Here is an 18,860-nt window from a genome sequence, read left to right on the forward strand (position 1 = left end):
CTTGTGACCTTCCCAGCCAGCTTCCGACAAGCAGAGTCAGTGGGGGGAAGCTAAGATTTGCCTAATTAGTACATAATCCACTTAACTGCAGTGACTCGCTTAACAATCATATCAAAAAAGAAAAAAGTCAGGCATGATTTAACATTCGTCTTGGGTCCGGAACGGAAATTCTGGACCCAATTGTGGTTGTAGGTCGAGGACTACCTAATGTAGGATGAGGTACAGAGTGGGCTCTTCTGGAAACTGCTATCTAGGTATAAAGTCTCCACCAGGGCAGATGCGTTAAATCAGATGCTCTGCGTGTGCATCTCTGTAGAGAAGGCTACTCCGAGTAAGAAGGGCCACTGCTGCACGTTCCGAGCAACCCTTATTCTCACTTTTCTGGCTTATGTGTTTTCTGTTGATCTTGTCAGATCACCTGTGAATGCCAAAAATGCTTTTTAAACTATAACCTACCTGGAAGAAGGTGGTATAAATTCTGACTTTCGGGTGCTAGAAAAAGCCAGAATTTAAGATGCTTCCAATCTGTTTCTCAGCACCTGCTATCTGTGAAACACAAATGTATATTTTGCTTGAGACCGTCTGAAAACGTGGTTTCCCCTTTGAGCCAAGTCTATGGAGTTGCTTGGCGTGGGCTGCTCTGTCCATGAGGCAGTGCCCAGAAAAAGGGGTGTAGCCAGTGACTACTCCCAAACTCTGGAATTCCTTCCTGATAGAGGTGAGGCTTGCTCGGTGGGACTTGTTCTCCTGACCACAATCGAAAGACATGCTTTTTAATTCACGAAGATCTAGGCTACTACCCTGATCTCTTGGCTAGATTAATTTTCTGTCTGGTGGAGTTGATTTCCTTTTATTCAGGTGTTTCTCCCTGGGTTTCAGTTGTTGAGCTTTAAAATTATTTTGTCCATGCCTTTGATGGTTAGTTTTAGGATGGGGTGGGTGGGGGTTGAAATGTAGGGTGTGGGTATAGAAAAACAAAATCAGCTGACTTAAAACTGAGATTCAGAGTCCTGCTACTAATCTTAACATTTCTGTTTTTTCCACAGCTGGGGATGATGAGATTTCCTTTGATCCAGATGATATCATTACCAATATTGAAATGATAGATGATGGCTGGTGGAGAGGAGTCTGCAAAGGCAGATATGGGCTTTTCCCAGCTAATTATGTTGAGCTGAGACAATAGAAACAAATGTCTACCATTTATGCCTTAATATACCATGATCATTCATCTGACTTATTACACTACAAATCATGTGGGGCTTTTTTTTTTTTTGGTGCAGGAGAAGAGATTGAAAGGATCTATTCATACCCCTTTTATATTTAAAATACTTTGCTGATGCTTTTATAAATGTTTATGGGTCCAGAAATTGCTAATATATTGTGACTCTATGTTGCCCTGCAGCCTGTTATCATACTTTTTAATGCATTTTGAAAAAGGTTTTCTTGATTCCTTTGCCAAATTGGTGATGGTGATTTTCCCCCCTAGTTTTTTTAATTCTTTCTGACAGTAGTACATGTTTCATTTGTACCGTACAAGTTATATCCAAGTGTTCTTGTACTGAACATGGTCAGTTTTACAGCTCCCAGCTATCGTAGCTAGGTCACATTTCCACTTACTGGGAACATGGCAGGTATGGATAGAGGAAAATGCTAGCTGGCTTGCAGTTAGTGGCAAATATTCATGGGAAGTTATTCTATATTAACCTGAGAAAGGACCCAGTATAGAAACCTATACTTATTCTTCATTCATATTCTTGGGAAGTGCACAGTCCAGTCAAAATCTCTGTCGTGCAGTTTTAGTTGAACTTTTCCAGAAGTTCTGATAAGGAACTGATGTAAGCCTCACCAGACTTTGCAATGTAAGTTTTGATTATGCTGCTTTTTCTCTCATGCACCTAGAACACTGTGAAATTTTTGGTCTTGGAGATTAGAAGTTTCCATTACATGCCCTTTCTAGCTCTCTCTCAGCCTGTCACCTTGATGATAAAACAGGAAGGATATGCAGCACTCATTCCAGTTTGTATGATTTGCAAAGAGGACAATGGGATGAGATGGCTTCCTCTATAGAAAATCTGGGGTTTTTTGGCTATATTTGACTAAAGTAATATTGCTCTTATGCGTATGTTAAACCCTTGGAGGAAATTGCCATTTTTAAACAATAACTAGACTTGTTTTACATATTCAGCTCTGACTGCCAGTAAGACTCAAGTAAACTGTAAAGATCTCTCTGTCTTTTGCCAAATGTAATGCTGAATTTCTTGCCATAACGTCTACAAAATAGAAAATTAATTACTGATTTTAACCACATAAGCATCCCTACCAAAGACAGCATATATGTGTCTTCAGTGTTTCTTGTTCATTTCTGTTTGGGAAGAGAAATTCAGGGATAAATCGGTCAAGGAAAGAAGTGAATGAGAAAAAGATTAGCAATCAAGTTCAATAAAATATAAAAAAATATTTCTGTCAAATGTTAACATGCAGTGTATATAATAAGGAAACATGGGATGTAGAGAGAAGTGATCTTGGATGGGATTGGCTACTTGGACAATCTCTAAGAAGAATGTATGTAATGTTTATTTTCTATTATCTTCCCTACTGGTTCCTTGCTTTCTCAGAATTACATTGATAATAATATGTTAAGTGGGCATGTGTTTTATATGCGGTTTTAGCTTACCTGGTTTGCATAGGACAGCAGCTAGGATATACGATTCCTGTTGTTTTTTTCTTTCTTTCTTTCTTTCTTTCTTTCTTTCTTTCTTTCTTTCTTTCTTTCTTTCTTTCTTTCTTTTTGTAAATTAAATATTCAAATAAACTTTTGGAACCACTTTCACAGGATATTTTTGTGTCTAAACTGTTCTAAGATCTGGCACAGTTCCAGCCACCAGCTAAATGTTAACGTATTGCATTCTGCTGGGTCAAATGCCTTCCACATCTTCAGCTAGTGAAGCTGAGTCCCAGTAGGAAAAGCATGACACGGATATTCTTATCCTGGTTTTTAAATTATCTGTGACTGAAAGGAGCATCTTGTCCCAGTTATTCCAAGAGATAGTTGACTTAATAGTCCTGCGCATTGAGGACAAATGTTCTCCAAATGAATATATCAGCCCCTCTTTTGTAATTTTGGCACAGTCCCAAAGAGAGAAGAGGTGGAAATGTTTGTTGGAGGACTTGTCTCTTCAAAATTCCGGTTGTTTTAGTGTGTTCTGAAAAATGTGAATTTCTTGGATCGCAGAAGGGAAAAAATTGTTCATTGAATATTCAAGGTTATAACAGCACTGAAAAAAGTGACTTAGACCAGTTCTTGCTTATGACAGTTGCAGCATCCACACAGCCACATGATCACACTTCAAGTGCTTTGCAAGCAGCGTGTATTTGTGATGGTTGCAACATCCCAGGGTCCTGGGAATGTCATTTGCAACCTTCCTAGTGAGCTTCTGACGAGCAAAGTGAATGAGGGAAGGCAGATTTGCTTAACTGCATGATTTCACTTAATAACCATGGCAAAAAAAAGTTGTAAAATGGGGCACGACTTCAGCGAGGGCTGGGCAGCATAAGCAAACGACAGCTAATGACTTAAAAGCCAGCCACCAACACATCCCAATCAATATCTAAAAAGCCAGATATAATAGGCACCATAAATACCACACATAAAACAGCACACACTCAGTTAGAGAGAAATTCCCTGAAGATGGGCTCCAGCACAAGTCCGAAAGCTTTTGGTCCCAATGACAGACCCAGATTGGATCCTAAATAACTAAATGCACACAAAGTGGAGCTTTATCCCTGTTCATCAACAAGCACATTCTGAAGTTTCTTTCAACTGCCTGGAGCAGGTTTACATAAAATAGAATAGGAGATGATCCTTTTCCACAGAAGTTGTTGATTGGATAGAATTATAACCAAGGAAGTATTTTGTGTTCCCACTGTAAAAACAATAGAATCGCAGTCCTTTTCATAGTTCAGCTTCTTTCAGTGGGAGATGCCATCCAAAATATGCAATCCAGAACGGAACTGGTTGTGTTGCTTGTAGTCTCTGTTGTAGTGCAGGGATTTGTTCCATAATTTGAAAGTATCATTGTCTGTTACCTGGACTTGACAGCTCATGTGTGGAATTTAATCAGCTATGTTATGCCTGTCGCCGTTCCAGTTGGAATCGGAAGCTATTTGGAAATCAGAATTATATACTGTAAAATGCTAGTCATCTTTGAAGCCAGGTGCTGCTTCTGGGCTACTCAGTGGGAATGGCTGGGACAATTTGCATCCTCACTAAGGATTCTACAATCTCTTGGAGTATGTCTAAGTATTCTAAGGGTAAATGTATTCACACTTATCTATTAAGTATTCTAAGGGTAAATGTAAATACACTAAGTATTCTAAGGGTAAATGTATTCACACTTATCAGATTATTTTGTCTTTGTGTCGGTTTTCCAGAAAGAGCAAAACTATTAATCTTCAAGACATACTCCAAAGAGCATACAATTCCAAAATATTTAGCTCATCTATCTCTGCCACTTAAAACTATGAACTAAGATGAAGAAACTAACAATTATCAGAAATAACTGCAGCAACTCCCTCTGGTGTTTGAGTTCTGCTACAATCGCTTGTTCATCTGGACAAATAGAATACAAATATAAACATTTCAGTACGCTAAAGATAAACTAGGACGTGTCTTGCAGTTTTCTGCATCGGGGTACATTGGAATAACCTTTTTTTTAAGTGCAATCAATTGAAAAAGATTTCTCTGCTGACTTGGACAAAGCCTTGCTTCATATTCCTAGTTCATTGAAATAGCCAACCTTCTAAACCATACATAGCTGACTTGCTTCATCTGCCAACACCCTTTTGGATTCATGAAAAATGTTCACTTCATTAATTCTACAAAAAAATATGTGCTGCTCTCCTGCTAAGCAAGGATGTGGTTTTAGGTAGAAGGTGAGACTTAGAATTCCCATTTGTAAATTTTCTACCATCCTGAACAGAACTTCACTGGTAGATTTCAGTGTTCTAGCAAAGAACCAAAGTCCTGCAGAGCTGAAATATGTGGATATTTACATACAACTTATGTCTATTTAATATCTCACAGTCCTATTTATTGCTTATTTTGATTACGAAATTACAAATTAAAACTTTTGTCTAGACCAGGGGTAGGCAACCTTGGCTCTTTTATGACTCGTGGACGCTGGCTCAGGAATTCTGGGAGCTGAAGTCCACGAGTCATAAAAGAGCCAAGGTTGCCTACCCCTGGTTTAGACAGCTCTATTTATTCACCGATTTAAGCTGGAGATTTATAATAACATGCTCAGCTTGCCAATACAGATAGTCCTCAACTTACAAGAGTTTGTTTAGTGACCATTCAAGGTTACAATGGCACTGAAAAAATTGACCTAGGACTATTTTTCACACGACCATTGCAGCATCCCCATGGGTCACGTGATCAAAATTCAGATGTTTGGCAACTGGCTTGTATTTATGACGGTTGCAGTGTCCCGGGGGCGTGGGATCCCCTCTTGTGACCTTCTGGCAAGCAAAGTCAATGGGGAAGCCAGATTCACTTAACAACCTTGTTACTAACTTCACAACCGCAGTGATTCACTTAACAGCTGTGGCAAGAAAGGTCGTAAAACGGGGCAAATCTCACTTAACAAATGTCTCACCTAACAACAGAAATTTTGGGCTCAATTGTGATCATAAGCCCCACTGTACATTCTACTTCCCTAACATTAAATAACTTCATTAAGTACATGTTTTAAAAAAATAATAAGAAAAATAACTAAATAAAAGAAAAAAGTTTTTTAAAGAAACATAGTACCTTTATAGACATTGTATCAGAATACATTCTTCAGCTAATGCAATTAAGAGGGAGTATAATTAATTAAGATCTATGGCAGCATTTTTCAAACTTGGTACCTTTAAAATGCTGGCTGGGAAATTCTGGGAGTTGAAATCTACTCATTTCAAAATTACCAAATTTAAAAAAACAATGATCTATGGCAGTGGTGGCAAACCTATGGCACGGGTGCCAGTGGCGGCACTCAGAGCCCTCTCTGTGGGCACGTGTGCCATCACCCCAGTCCTAGGCCTTCAGCTGGGTTTTATAAAACCTTTTTGCTTTAGGCCTCCGCCGCCATGTGCAAAAAAAAAAAAAGTTCAATCAGTCAATTTCAACTTCTCGCGGGGAAAAAAAAGATCTTGCAAAGTTTGAATTGATTGATTGAACTTTTTAGTCCCACCCAGTCTGCCGTTACCACTGTAGCCACGCCCACCCAATTGGCCATGCCCACCCAATGGGCCACACCCAGCCAATGGGCCACACCCACCCGGCACTCAACGATGCATAAGTGGGTTTTGGGTTGCAGTTTGGGCACTCAGTCTCTAAAAGGTTCGCCATCACTGATCTATGGCTTGGTACATGACAAACTATTGCATTTCTATAATCAAAATACACAAATTAGGCCTTGCACGCTGCAAGGTGTAAACATTTATTAATGTGAACACCTATAAATTTATTAAATTAAAATGCTTTGATGATTCATCAAATCATTGTTTTAATACTGAAAGGATTGAAAGCTTTTTCCAAACATGAAACAATTTGGACCTTTTAATAAAGATGTTCACTGACAGAATCCATTGATAAAAAGAACAAGGTGCTATTACTATGATACACTGATGCTAAATTGGCCCTTTTAAGTAAAAAGTACATTTTTGTTACATTATTTCTTACAATTCAGTTCAAAACACCTGAGAGTTACCCTGGGTACTTTGGTTTGTTTTTTCTGATATACCCCTATACAACGTAAGACATTGCTTTTGAGAATCCTCTTGACATAAGTCTTGTCCTCTTGAAAGAGAAGAACTAGAAGAAACAAATTGTTTAAATCAGGTTTATTTCAGGAAAGTTATTAAATTTGAAGTGCACATAGCTCTGATGGTTTCAGAAGAGGGTAGCTGTGGATATTTGTAAAATAAAATCAGTGAAAGTATATCTCTAACTATATAAAGAGAACAATACCTCTCCATGGTAAGGATAACTGAATCAAATTAAACATTAACAAGAAAGAAGATATGCAGATCTCGTCTGTTATTCCAGATATTCAAATGCATTGAAAAACTATTTGGAAACTACGCTAAGCTCAAATTAAAGCTCCTCTGTTCACGGAGAGTGATGCAACTAAAGGATCTCCTGACAGGATCAATTAGCACATAAACCATTTAGAGCTGGAGAAAAGATTGGATAATTGTAAAAATTAAATATGCTTTTACCGTTGGAAAGAAATTTGAAGCCTTGCTTAAGTATTAAACAGAACCTAAATCACCTACAAATCAGATGTGTAACTTACTTTCATTACAAAATCCTAGCAGCAAGTACAGCCTTAACAACTCCTTCACATGATAAGTAAGCCCATCTGTCAAAAGATAATTATAAAGAAGGGGAGCAGGAACTAGGTCAGTGGTGGCGAACCTATGGCACGGGTGCCAGAGGCGGCACTCAGAGCCCTTTCGGTGGGCACCCGTGCCGTCGCCCCAGTCCTAGGCCTTGAGCTGGGTTTTATAAAACCTTTTTGCTTTAGGCCTCCGCCGCCATGTGCAAAAAAAAAAAAGGTTCAATCAGTCAATTTCAACTTCTCATGGGGAAAAAAAAGATCTTGCAAAGTTGGAATTGATTGATTGAACTTTTTAGTCCCACACAGCTTGCCGTTACCACCGCAGCCACGCCCACTCAATGGGCCATGCCCACCCAATTGGCCACACCCAGCCAATGGGCCACACCCACCCGGCACTCGACGATGCATAAGTGGGTTTTGGGTTGCAGTTTGGGCACTCAGTCTCTAAAAGGTTCGCCATCACTGAACTAGGTCCATTCAGCCTTGTAGAAATATATTATGCTTGCATGTGGAAAAGTAGCTGATCAACTTGGTTAATTTTGATAGCTTTCAGGCAATGTTTTCTTTCTCAAGCTAGAGATTATGAGTATCAGAGGGAGCCATCTTTGGTGGTGATACACTGGTGTTATCCATTATTATTGGTTAGGCTTATAAATGAAATAAATTTTAAATAAATAAAAATTCTGGATCAAGGTCTTTTTTTCCTCCTTTAACCTATTCTTTCAATCAATGTTTCACCAGTTCACTGTACTAATGATCACTTGAAATGATAATAATCATTTCAAGTTCAGAATCCTGTTGAACTTTTTTCTTATAAAACAAGAAAACAAATCAGTCCAAGATATATAAATGTTTTATATCATGTGCTTTATACTGCATTTCTCATTTTGGAATAGGAATTTATTCAGGATCAATTTCAGAGAGCTTTGACTCTAAATTCCATGGAAATCACAGACAAGCTTTTAAAAAAGGAACTTTAAACAGTTTAATGTTAAATGGAAAGTCTGGCAACTCTTTTTAGAAATAAAAAATTCAGACTGGATTTGCTCTTTGTAATCAGAATCACAACCTTAGTGCAATATGATATTTATTTCTTACAGTAATTTTGGTTGCCATACAAGAGTAGTAAGGATTAGGGAAAGTGCAAGTTACAGGAGCTTGATTTGTTTTAATCAGTTGGAAACTGGAGGAATTAAAGCACAAAAAATTACAGCAACATAGATAACGTGAACATAGTTGTTTCACAAACCATAGCAAAAACATTACTCTCTAAAAAAGAAAAAAAAAGATGTAATGAGAAAATTACCATTATTTTAGGCTCATACATAGAGTCATTGCCAGATCAACTGGATAATGCTTATTTGTAAAGGAACTCAGAAAAAATCACTTTTATTAACTTAGGTACCACAAAGAGCTAGCTTCTGTGATATGTAAATTCTGTAAATCAACAGTCACATATAGTCATTTTATAATATATGAATCAAAACTAGACACCTAGGGAAAGGAGTCTGTGTAGTTATACACAATTTACATCTTGTGTGATTTTGGTATTGTATACACAAAATATTACAGAAACTAAGCATGTAAATGCAATTTATTAAATTACAGTATATAAACAAAAGTTGTTCCTAAAACCTGGAATATCATAACAAGATTATTTTTATCACTGTATTTTGCACCATCAAAGTAGCATAACATTAAAAGGGCCAATCTACTCCTGACAGTTTTAGTATTGACCAAAATGCTAGGAGACAATTCTGCATCCTTTACTATTGCTTTCTATTATAAAGCCATCAAACAATGCTAAAAACTATTTCAGCTTGCCAAAGATGTTTTTTTCTTGATATAAAGCAATTCCTTGCAGGCCCTTGTTAACTCTAAATCATACAACATTATTTAAAAAATAAATCATTTCATTAGCTCTTTGATGTTTAAAATCTTCTCTAATAATTATATTGTACTCACTATTTAAGTGCCTGAAAAGATACATGGGCAAGAGACCCCTTTTAAGAAAGGGGGTACCATCACATATCATTATATATTAAACAGTAAAATATTATGATTAACAACAGCTTAAAAGTAATTTCCCCCCCTTTTTTTCCTCTTCTATCACTTGTCCTAATGCATTTTCTGGCACATTATAGAGGTAACACCAAACTGCACTCAAAGAAATAAAAAGGAGCATGGCATTATGGTTTATTTACTGATTTCTGCATTATCACCAAATGGAAGACAATGATGTCAAAATCATCTTACTTTTACACCCTTCCCTTGCCCCATCAAAATAAAAATTGTGTTGCTATCAAATATGTGAATATTGTCCTCTAGATTGTCCTCTAGATACAACATTGTATCAATATTTCAATCTTTTTGCACTGAAACTTGATTTTAATTACAAATCCATTTGGAGTATGCAAGTGTTGAAAGAAATCTGAAAAGGGTCTAAGTGGCAATAACATAAAGGACCAGTTTTGATAGCAGAAGGAGGGGTTGACTATATTTTTATAATTACCCATGGTATTGTTGATTGTTACCATGTCTGAGGAGAGATATCATCTGAAGAAGTTTTAGTAAAGATAGAAAATATAACACAGCTCTGCTGGTTCAGATGCATCCAAATGATATTGATTTAAAAAGGTCAAGACTTAATACTTATTCCACAGAAATAGTAGTAAACCACATTTTTTTTAAATTTCTAGCACTGAAGTGGCACAAAGGCTGCCCAGTAGACCAGCCACTTATATTCTTAAAATATTGTGCTTATAAACTATCTGTACAACTATTTAAACTTGCAGTAAAGAAAGGTATTGAAATTGCTGAACTTTATGTACTAATTCCAGGGCTATTGCAGGCCCCTAATTAGACATTCAGTTGTGAGAAAATAAAATTATAATTAGAGATAGGCTGGGACATATTAAAAAAATGAACTGAGATGCTTTCCAATTAAATTATTAAGCAACCACACATGTACAGGCTAAATTATTCATAACACTATGAACCAACAACATTGTTGATGTGGATTATTTATGGTGGGAGAGAAAGTACAATATTCTAAATTTCATAGAAGCTACCAAATCGGAAAATATATGTCTGCTGAAGGACTATGCTTTTAAAAATCCACTCAATTTTTTTTTCATGAACAGTTCTGAACCTTCTCTTTTCTTTAATTTGCAAGCTAAGTGGGTTCTCCTAAGATACAGCAGTTTGTATGGGAAGGAAGCACAGAACAATCCTGTATTTTAATTTTAAGCAAAACATTATTATTAGGATGAAACTCTCGATCTCCATTTTTAGAAAAATTGTCCCTTGCATATATAATAGGTACCTACTGTTTTCATAAAACTACTTCTGTAACATGTACTTTTATTAATATTTTCATTTCATGTTTCTTATAGACGCCAGGCAACATCTTCCTAATACAATAAGAAGTAAAGGTTTAAATCCATTTCCATAAGTAAACAGGCTTGTGCCACGTAGATTCATCAACAGCTGGTTTTCTTAAGCAGGAAAGAATAAGCAGGTCAAAGATCCAAAGACCTTCTTGAAGGTAAGGAAGCCACCTCTGTGCAGTTACTGTTGCCTGCAGCTTGTGCATTGATTTGTGCATCCACATACAAAATTGCAGAAGGAAAATTCAATATTCTTTCTATGATACTACGGGGATCACAAGGGTAATAAAATCCACTATCACATGTGATCACTTTGATCCAGCAAAAGTAACCTTTATGTAAAGCAAAGTTCTTTAAAAAAAAAAAGTAGAACTTAACTCTCTTTGGGAACCCAAAGCATCACTCCCCCCCCCAAAATCCACACTCGCAGATGCGCTTGTAAAAAGAGAATCTAATCTCGATACCTGTTTCCACCTCAAAGAAAAGGTCTTGTGCAATATTGTCCAAACAACTCAATTCTATATAAGAGAAATTAAAACAGGCTTGATGAATGCTTGTTATTTTGACAATATAACCCTGAAATTACTTACCTATCATCCCAGTCCACCACAAAGAAATGTGGAAAAGATCTTAATTGAACTACCATCCTTTTGTGCACAGATATCTTCAATTCCAATTTCTTACAAATATTTTTACTTTTATTTTAGGCAGCTAAGATCTCTTACATATCTTTCACACATTATACTGCATTATAAATGAAAAAAAAGCATGCCTAATAACTATCTGGCAATTTGGAAAGGCACTAAACATAAATGGAAAAAATAAAGCCTTAAAGTCAAATAACAGAATTACACTGGATGACAAAAACTAATTTCACTTCCAAAGAAATCAACATAATAATTAGCCAAAAACATCTGACATTTTTTTTTCAAATTCTGGCAATGCTGTGAATGTATAGAAGTTTTTCAAAAATCAGTAAATACATCATGAAAAAAATGAATGTTAGCAGAAAAATTAAGTGGCAGAACTAACCAAGAATCAGTTTAGAAAAACTGAAAGGAGAAACTGTCTGACCACAGCAATGGGACTGAGTCCAACAATCATATGAAATGTTAGTCATATGAAAGCAGATTGCAAAAAGAGCTGGACACAACATGTTATAGTACATGGAGAAATACCTGTAGGTTCTAACCAAAAAGAGGTGACACATTATTTTTCAAGCAGAAGGGCATTTCTAACAGAAAAACCAATCCATACATTGAAAAAGGAGTGATAGTTGTGTGTGTGTGTGTACCAGCAATTAAAGTATAAACTTTTGAGATAATATCAATATGGTCGGAGCTTACAAATTTGTTCTTTTTTTTAAGTTCACAATTATTTCCATTCTTCTCTCTTACTTGCCCCATCCATTTTTAGAATATTTGGTCCCATTAATGTGGATTGACATGGAATTGATTTTGGACATAAGTTTGCAATCTAATGGATGCTTTTTAATTTGGTGCTACTCTTGGGGAGCCAAGGCATTTGGGGTGTTTTGATACCAGCCTATCTCTATTTATAACAAAGGTTTGTGAGGCAAGACCAACCATTCTTATCTGTCCAATAGCTGTTTCAAGGCTCTTTCTATGTTCATTCTGTGACCGACTCTAGTCACTCCAAGGTCTATCAAGTCTTCCTTTTGAAGGTTTGGTAAATGAGTGCCATCTATTTCATTATCCATAAAGGTCTCTTTATGTTCACCTAAGTTTAAACTTTCTAACCAATCTGCCACGTCTGGTTTAGTCCACAGGTGGACAGGTTTAGTTGTAAAAGGCTTATTTGAGATTGGCTGTTGCAATATTGAGGGAGAAGGAGACCTGCTGCGCCCTGTATTCAAAGCAAAGAGGTCCCCGGAAGGAGGCTGGCTGGGTAGGCTATAAACATCAGAAGGAGTCGGAGAAGGAGATGCAGCTGGAACGGCAGCAGTCAGAGGAGCCGGCAGGATGTCTTTACTTATCTCTGTTGGTGAAACCACTGGGCTTGGAGCATGTCTGGCTCCTGATGTCCTGCTATCATAGTCTGGGACTCTGCTCTGAAGTGTGATGGGCTGGCTAGTCCCAGGCCGAACAGTAAAAGTGATGGTTGAACTCCGAGTACCTGAGACTGTGCTCATGACTTCTGTGCCCCTGAAATAAAAATGAACAAAAAATATTTAGACTTTAAGTCACACAGATTACTCTCCTTATGCTAGTCCACATTAAAAGTAATAACACACGCACACATTATAAGTACACACAACTTTATAAAAACAACAACAGTATCAATATCATGAACGACTTTTAAACATTTTAAAAACTGAAGGCTGTTATCTTAAATATGCTATTAACTTCCTGATTAAATCAAACAGAATCAGCCAATAGTTCGTTTAGAAGTTCTTCAGAAACTGAACAATAAGACACAATCACCAGAATTGAATGACACTTTTGTTATTCTAATGTAATTTTCGTTTACTGCGCATGTGTCGTAGGAAGGAACTTGCAATATGTATAGGAGATTACTGCAAGATACAAATTAAAAAGTAATTATAAAATGCATGCCACATGATTTGTAAAAATACAGAATAGCAGTAAATTTAAATATAGCTTTTAATATTGCAGAAAAGCATTGGCATATTAAAATCTGTTTTTAGAAAGCAAGTACTAATATTCTGTCCCAGTTGATCATTCTGGATATGAGGCAGAGAAAACAGCGGAGTTCGAAGCCTTAAGGTAGAAAAGCATATGGGTTATTTGAAGGAAATTTAAAAATTGCTTCGGAAGGGGTTGAAAGAGGACTAAATCAAAAGCCCCCAACAGGGTGAATGGAACCTATTTTTTTTTTAAAAAAATGATATAGTTTGAGATGACACTGAAGTGAGGGAATTTTGTAAGGACTATTTTTAAAATTTACATGGGAATGCTAGATACTTTGAACACTAGAATTCAAATATATCTAGAAATGTTAATGTCCAAGAAAAATGTCAATTAAAAGGAAAACCTAAATATTGTAAGAATACTGGGAAATGGTGAGATGTAGTTGACATAACCAAAGGAATCTAAAAATATAACACTTTTTTGTGGAAGAGCTATGTGTCTTTTTTAATATTTAACAGAATGCTGTTAACTAAAATTTAAAAGAATGTGGTTAGTGCTCCCCATTTAAAGGGAAAGATAAATGCAAAAACTACAGTGGGATTAAGTTATTAACTGTCTCTGGGAAGGTGCTTGCTAGAATTCTGACTAAAAGGATACCAGAGGCAAAAATGAGCAAAATCTGGGAAGTTCAGGGGAGATTTATGTTAGGCTGCATAGGTACATGTGCATGTGATGTCCAGCTGGCTGCATTTATAAATAAATATAAAAGATGGTTGATAGTGATGTGTTGCTTGAATTCTGATTATGCTATGTTATTAGTTGAAAGCCTGAATGTTTTGCAATAAATATAAAAATATATGTTGCAACAAGGAAAAGAGATAAAATAATTACAAATTATTATAAACAATTAAAAACTATAGCAAGAAAATGGAAATAAGATAGTCCTCACTTTGTTTAATGGCAGATTAAATCATTGGAAGAGTTAAAACAGGATAAGATACTCCAGTCCTGGTTGTTATATCTTCAATTGGTTGAGAGATGGCATATAGATAAAAAATTGGGTTTAATGGTAGAAGATGTGAACTTGATAAAACAGATTAAAGATCAAAGTAGAGCCCATATTAGGAGAATATATAGTGTTTTGATAGAATTTGATTCGGAAACAGAATTGGTTAAAGATTGTATGATTAAATGGGCTCAAAATATTCAAGAACCAATTAAGTTGGAAACGTGGGAAAAATTTGGGTAAGAAATGTCAAGTTCACTCAAGCACAGAATTTAAGGGAAAATTTTTACAAAATGTTTTATAGATGGCACTGGACCCTCAAAAGTTGTCTTGCATGTATCCGAATTTGCAACCAAAATGTTGGAGATGTGGTAGTATGGATGCTACTTATTATCATATTTGGTGGACATGTAGGGATGTTAAAGCTTTTTGGATTAAGATTTGGTGGAATATACAACAGATTTTTAAGAAAAAGATAAAATTTACACCGCAGTTATTTTTATTGGGTATCATGGATAATTTGGATCAAAAAGAAATGAAATTGATGTTGTATTGTATAACAGCAGCAAGGATACTAGTTGCTCAAAATTGGAAAAAAAAGATATTACCAACTATGGATGATTGGAGACAGAAAGTATCATATCTTGCAGAGATGGCAAAAATATCCGCGTACCTGAAGGATCATTCTCAGGAAAAATTTATCTCAATATGGAGAAGATGGATAGATTATATTCAGAGAAAGTATGAATTGAAAAATTATTATGTAGCTTTTAANGGAGGGGGGAAAGGGGTAGGTTTGTACTATAGATTTATATGTATATATAGGTATGATGTTTTAAGGAGGTGCCCGGTGATACCCCAACTGCACAGACGGGATGGTTGAGTGAGAAAGGGAGGTAGGAAAGAGGGAGGAAGGAGGAGTGGTGGTAGGATGGGAGGAGGAAGGTGTAGGCAAGTGGAAGAGGGTGGTGCAGGAGGGGGACACCAGACACGTCCGTGAATGTATTGATTAGTGTTGATTCTTTTTTGGTTAATATTATGATAAAAGATTTGTTTTTGTTTTTTAATGAAAAATAAATAAAAATTTATTTTAAAAAAAAATGACTATCAAAAATTACTATGGTGCTGTAAAAATAACTTGATGACTGGTTCTTGCACTTATGACTATCACAAAATCCCTGTGGTCACATGATCCAATTTTGGGCATTGTAAGGACCCGCCTCAATCAGTCCTCCCAAGAAAGCAGAACTCTTGAGACGGCGTCATTTCAAAAGAAACTTTTATTGGGAGATGTTGTCAGTAGGAATAGAAGGAAGGATCTGAGGGTTTCCCGCGCAAATCAAGTAATCAAAAGTGTCCATAGCAACCCCACCCCAACTGTCCATCCGGATGGTTCAAACAGGCCAATCCGCAGATGTGAAAGCACCGTAAGAACAGAATGATTAGGCGCCGCTTCCAAGGCTATTAGGTATCTGTGCCGTTTCTTCCATGGGCGGAGATAAGGCAGATGGCCGGAGGCACATTCCATTCTCATCCCGTTAGAGAAACATCAAAGAGGATAGAGTAGAAAACAAAGCAAAGGAAATACACATCAGCACTCCAAGCTTCCCCCTCCCTCCCTGGAGTTTGGCAGAACCCGGAAAGGATAAGAAAACCCAGGGCCATAGAAAGAGAGGATTCTGACATGCTTCCCCCCCTTTAAAAAATGAGAGATCCATCTGGATAAAAACAAAACAACAATAGGGAGAGAAAATTACAAATAGATTAGTCGGGTTTGTCAGGGTACTGGGAGTGGAACTTTTTAACAACCTAGGGGCTCTGACATATTGTTTATGGACCCACTCGTTTGGGAAGAGGGGAGATTCTTCCAGGCTATCAGGTATTGGGTGGACCCATGATGTTTTCTGAAATCTAGGATCTCTCTGATCTCGAAATGCTGTTCTCGCTCTACCATAATAGGTGAAGGAGGAGGAATCGCAGCTGGCTTTAGAAGTGAGTTCAACTCATGTTTGAGCAGGCTACAATGAAAGACCGGGTGAGTTTTTGGGAGGTCTAATTCTACGGTTACTGGGTGTATAATTCTTTTTATAGGAAACAGTCCAACAAATTTTGGTAATAATTTCTTTGATGGCTGCAATGATTTTAAGTATTTTGTGGACAAGTATACTTTCTCTCCCACTTTAAATGGCTTAGGTTCAACCTGCTTCTTATCTGCTTGCACTTTATATGCTTCCCTAGCCTCATCTAATGCTTTTCTCACTACTGGCCATGTATTCTGAAGTTGTGTAATCCACTCCTTTATGGAGGGGATGGTGGGGTCGTTGACAGGCAGTTCGGGCATTGGGTTGAAACTTTATCCCATTGCCACTTGGAATGGGGAATAGCCTGTGCTGGAATGAACCACGTTGTTGTAAGCCACTTCCGCGAAAGGAAATAGATCGGTCCAATTGTCTTGTTGATAATTAATAAAACATCTTAAGTACTGTTCCAATACTGAGATTGAACGTTCTGTCCCACCATTCATTTGCAGATGATGATTAGATGACAGGCCCTGGGCAGTCCCCACGAGGTCCAAAAACGCTTTCCAGAACTCTGAAGTGAATTGCACCCCCCCATCTGAGATTATGCATTGAGGGCCCCTATGTAGTCGGTAGATATGTTGTACAAATATCTTGGCTAGAGCCTTGGCCGTAGGAATCTTGGTGCACAGAATGAAATGCATCTGTTTAGATAACAGGTCAGTTACCACCCAAATGACCATGTTCCCTGTGCTCTCTGGCAACTCCACTATAAAGTCCTTGGAAATTTCCCGCCAAGGTGCTGATGGGCTTGTTACCGCTTGTAACAGTCCCGGTGTTCTGCCCTGTCTCAGTTTTGCCGCCACACAGATGTGGCAGCTAGCCACATAGCTTTCAATGTCTTTCTTTATGGGCGGCCACCAAAATTGCCTCTTTACTAGATGGAGCATTTTTATGAATCCAAAATGTCCAGCCATCTTTGAGACATGACATAGATGCATAAATTTCACTCTCTGGGCTTTGGACACATATAGTTTTCCCCCCACCCAAGGCAGTCCATCATTCATCGAGCAGAGATTTTTGTGACTCAGGAACCATTCATCCATTTCCAGAGCCTGTCTGAATTCTGCTCCTGCTTTGCTGTCCAGGGGCTTTGGTTTCTTTGCTTGCAAGCGTGTGGTTACTGGGGTCTCTAATTGTTTAGATGGCATGAGGGGGTCTATTACTTCTGTTTTGGTACTGTTATATTGTGGCAACCTTGATAAAGCATCCACTAAGAAATTCTTTCCCCCAGGTAAGTATTTGATGGTGAAGTTGAATCAGTGGAAATGTTGAGACCATCTCGCTTGTTATGGTGACAAATTTCTGGTTTTTTTTTAAGGCTTCAAGGTTCTTGGGGTCAGTCCATACCTGGAAGGGGATTTTACTCCCTTCCAAGAAGTGCCTCCATGTGAGGAGGGCCCAGTGCACTGCATAGTTTCTTTCTCCCACACTGCCCATCTCTGTTCCATTTTCGTGAGCTTTCTGGATGTGTAAACACAAAGCTGCAGTTTGCCCTCTTGGTTTTCTTGGAGCAGCACTGCGCCTACTGCTACATCGCTCCCATCCACTTGTATGACAAAAAGCTTCTCTGTGTCTGGGTGTTTCAAGACCAGCTCAGCTGCAAAAAGTCTTTTCAGCTTTTCGAATGTGGCTTGACATTCCATGGTCCATTTTAGTGGTTGGCTAGGTTTTGATTTTCCCTCCCCTCTCATTTTTAGCAAGTTTGTATTAGGAAGCACGATCTGGGCAAAAGAGGGGATGAATTGACAGCATAAATTAGCGAATCCCAGGAAACTTTATAATTGTTTCCTCATGCGTGGTGGTGCCCATTCCAGCACTGCCCTGATTTTCTCTGGATCCATTTCTATCCCATTATGCGGTATCCTAATCAATCTTTTCTTTATGGAATTCACACGTTGACAGCTTGGCATAAAGTTGAGCGGCCCGCAATTTATTCAGCACCGCCCTGACTAGTTTTACGTGCTCCTCTCTCATCTCGGTGAAAATTAAGATGTCATCCAGGTACACAAGGACCCCCTTGTAGAGGTGTTCCTGGAGGATTTCATTAATCAGTTGCATGAAGACTGCTGGCGCTCCCTGTAGTCCAAATGGGAATACTTTGAATTGGAAGCAGCCCATGGGGCAGCTAAATGCTGTCTTCCATTTGTCCCCTTCTTTAATCCTAACCTGGTAATATGCCACCCTTAGGTCTAATTTTGAGAATATTTTCCCCTTTGCTAGGTGGGCCAGCATATCCTTCATTAGTGGCAGGGGGTAGATTTTATTTTCGCTCACTGCGTTTAAGGACCTGTAATCCATGCAGAGGCGAAGAGACCCATTTTTCTTTTCCCAGAATAATACTGGAGCCACCATTTTTGGTTTTGCCAGCTGTATGAAACCCAGCGCTAAAA

The 18,860-nt window shown here is 37.8% G+C and overlaps 2 protein-coding genes across 3 annotated transcripts in view; one reads left to right on the top strand and one right to left on the bottom strand.

Moving 5' to 3' along the window:
- Positions 1 to 2,748, top strand: part of CTTN (cortactin) — a 34,706-nt gene extending 31,958 nt beyond the window's left edge. Inside the window, exon 17 of one of the 2 annotated variants that reach the window (XM_015816009.1) lies at positions 1,047 to 2,748. In XM_015816009.1, coding sequence (XP_015671495.1) covers positions 1,047 to 1,183 — 137 coding nt within the window. In that variant the 3' untranslated portion in view covers positions 1,184 to 2,748. The remainder of the gene's footprint in view (positions 1 to 1,046) is intronic. The other variant, XM_015816008.1, reaches the window with a different exon arrangement.
- Positions 2,749 to 11,471: 8,723 nt separating this feature from the next.
- SHANK2 (SH3 and multiple ankyrin repeat domains 2) overlaps positions 11,472 to 18,860 on the bottom strand; it is a 141,007-nt gene continuing 133,618 nt past the window's right edge. The window contains exon 10 of the mRNA XM_015816010.1: positions 11,472 to 12,936. Within this exon, the coding sequence (XP_015671496.1) occupies positions 12,363 to 12,936 (574 nt within the window). The 3' untranslated portion in view covers positions 11,472 to 12,362. The remainder of the gene's footprint in view (positions 12,937 to 18,860) is intronic.

Source organism: Protobothrops mucrosquamatus, unplaced genomic scaffold (assembly GCF_001527695.2).
Source record: "Protobothrops mucrosquamatus isolate PMUCROS unplaced genomic scaffold, P.Mucros_1.0 scaffold394, whole genome shotgun sequence".
NCBI classification, from domain to species: domain Eukaryota; kingdom Metazoa; phylum Chordata; class Lepidosauria; order Squamata; family Viperidae; genus Protobothrops; species Protobothrops mucrosquamatus.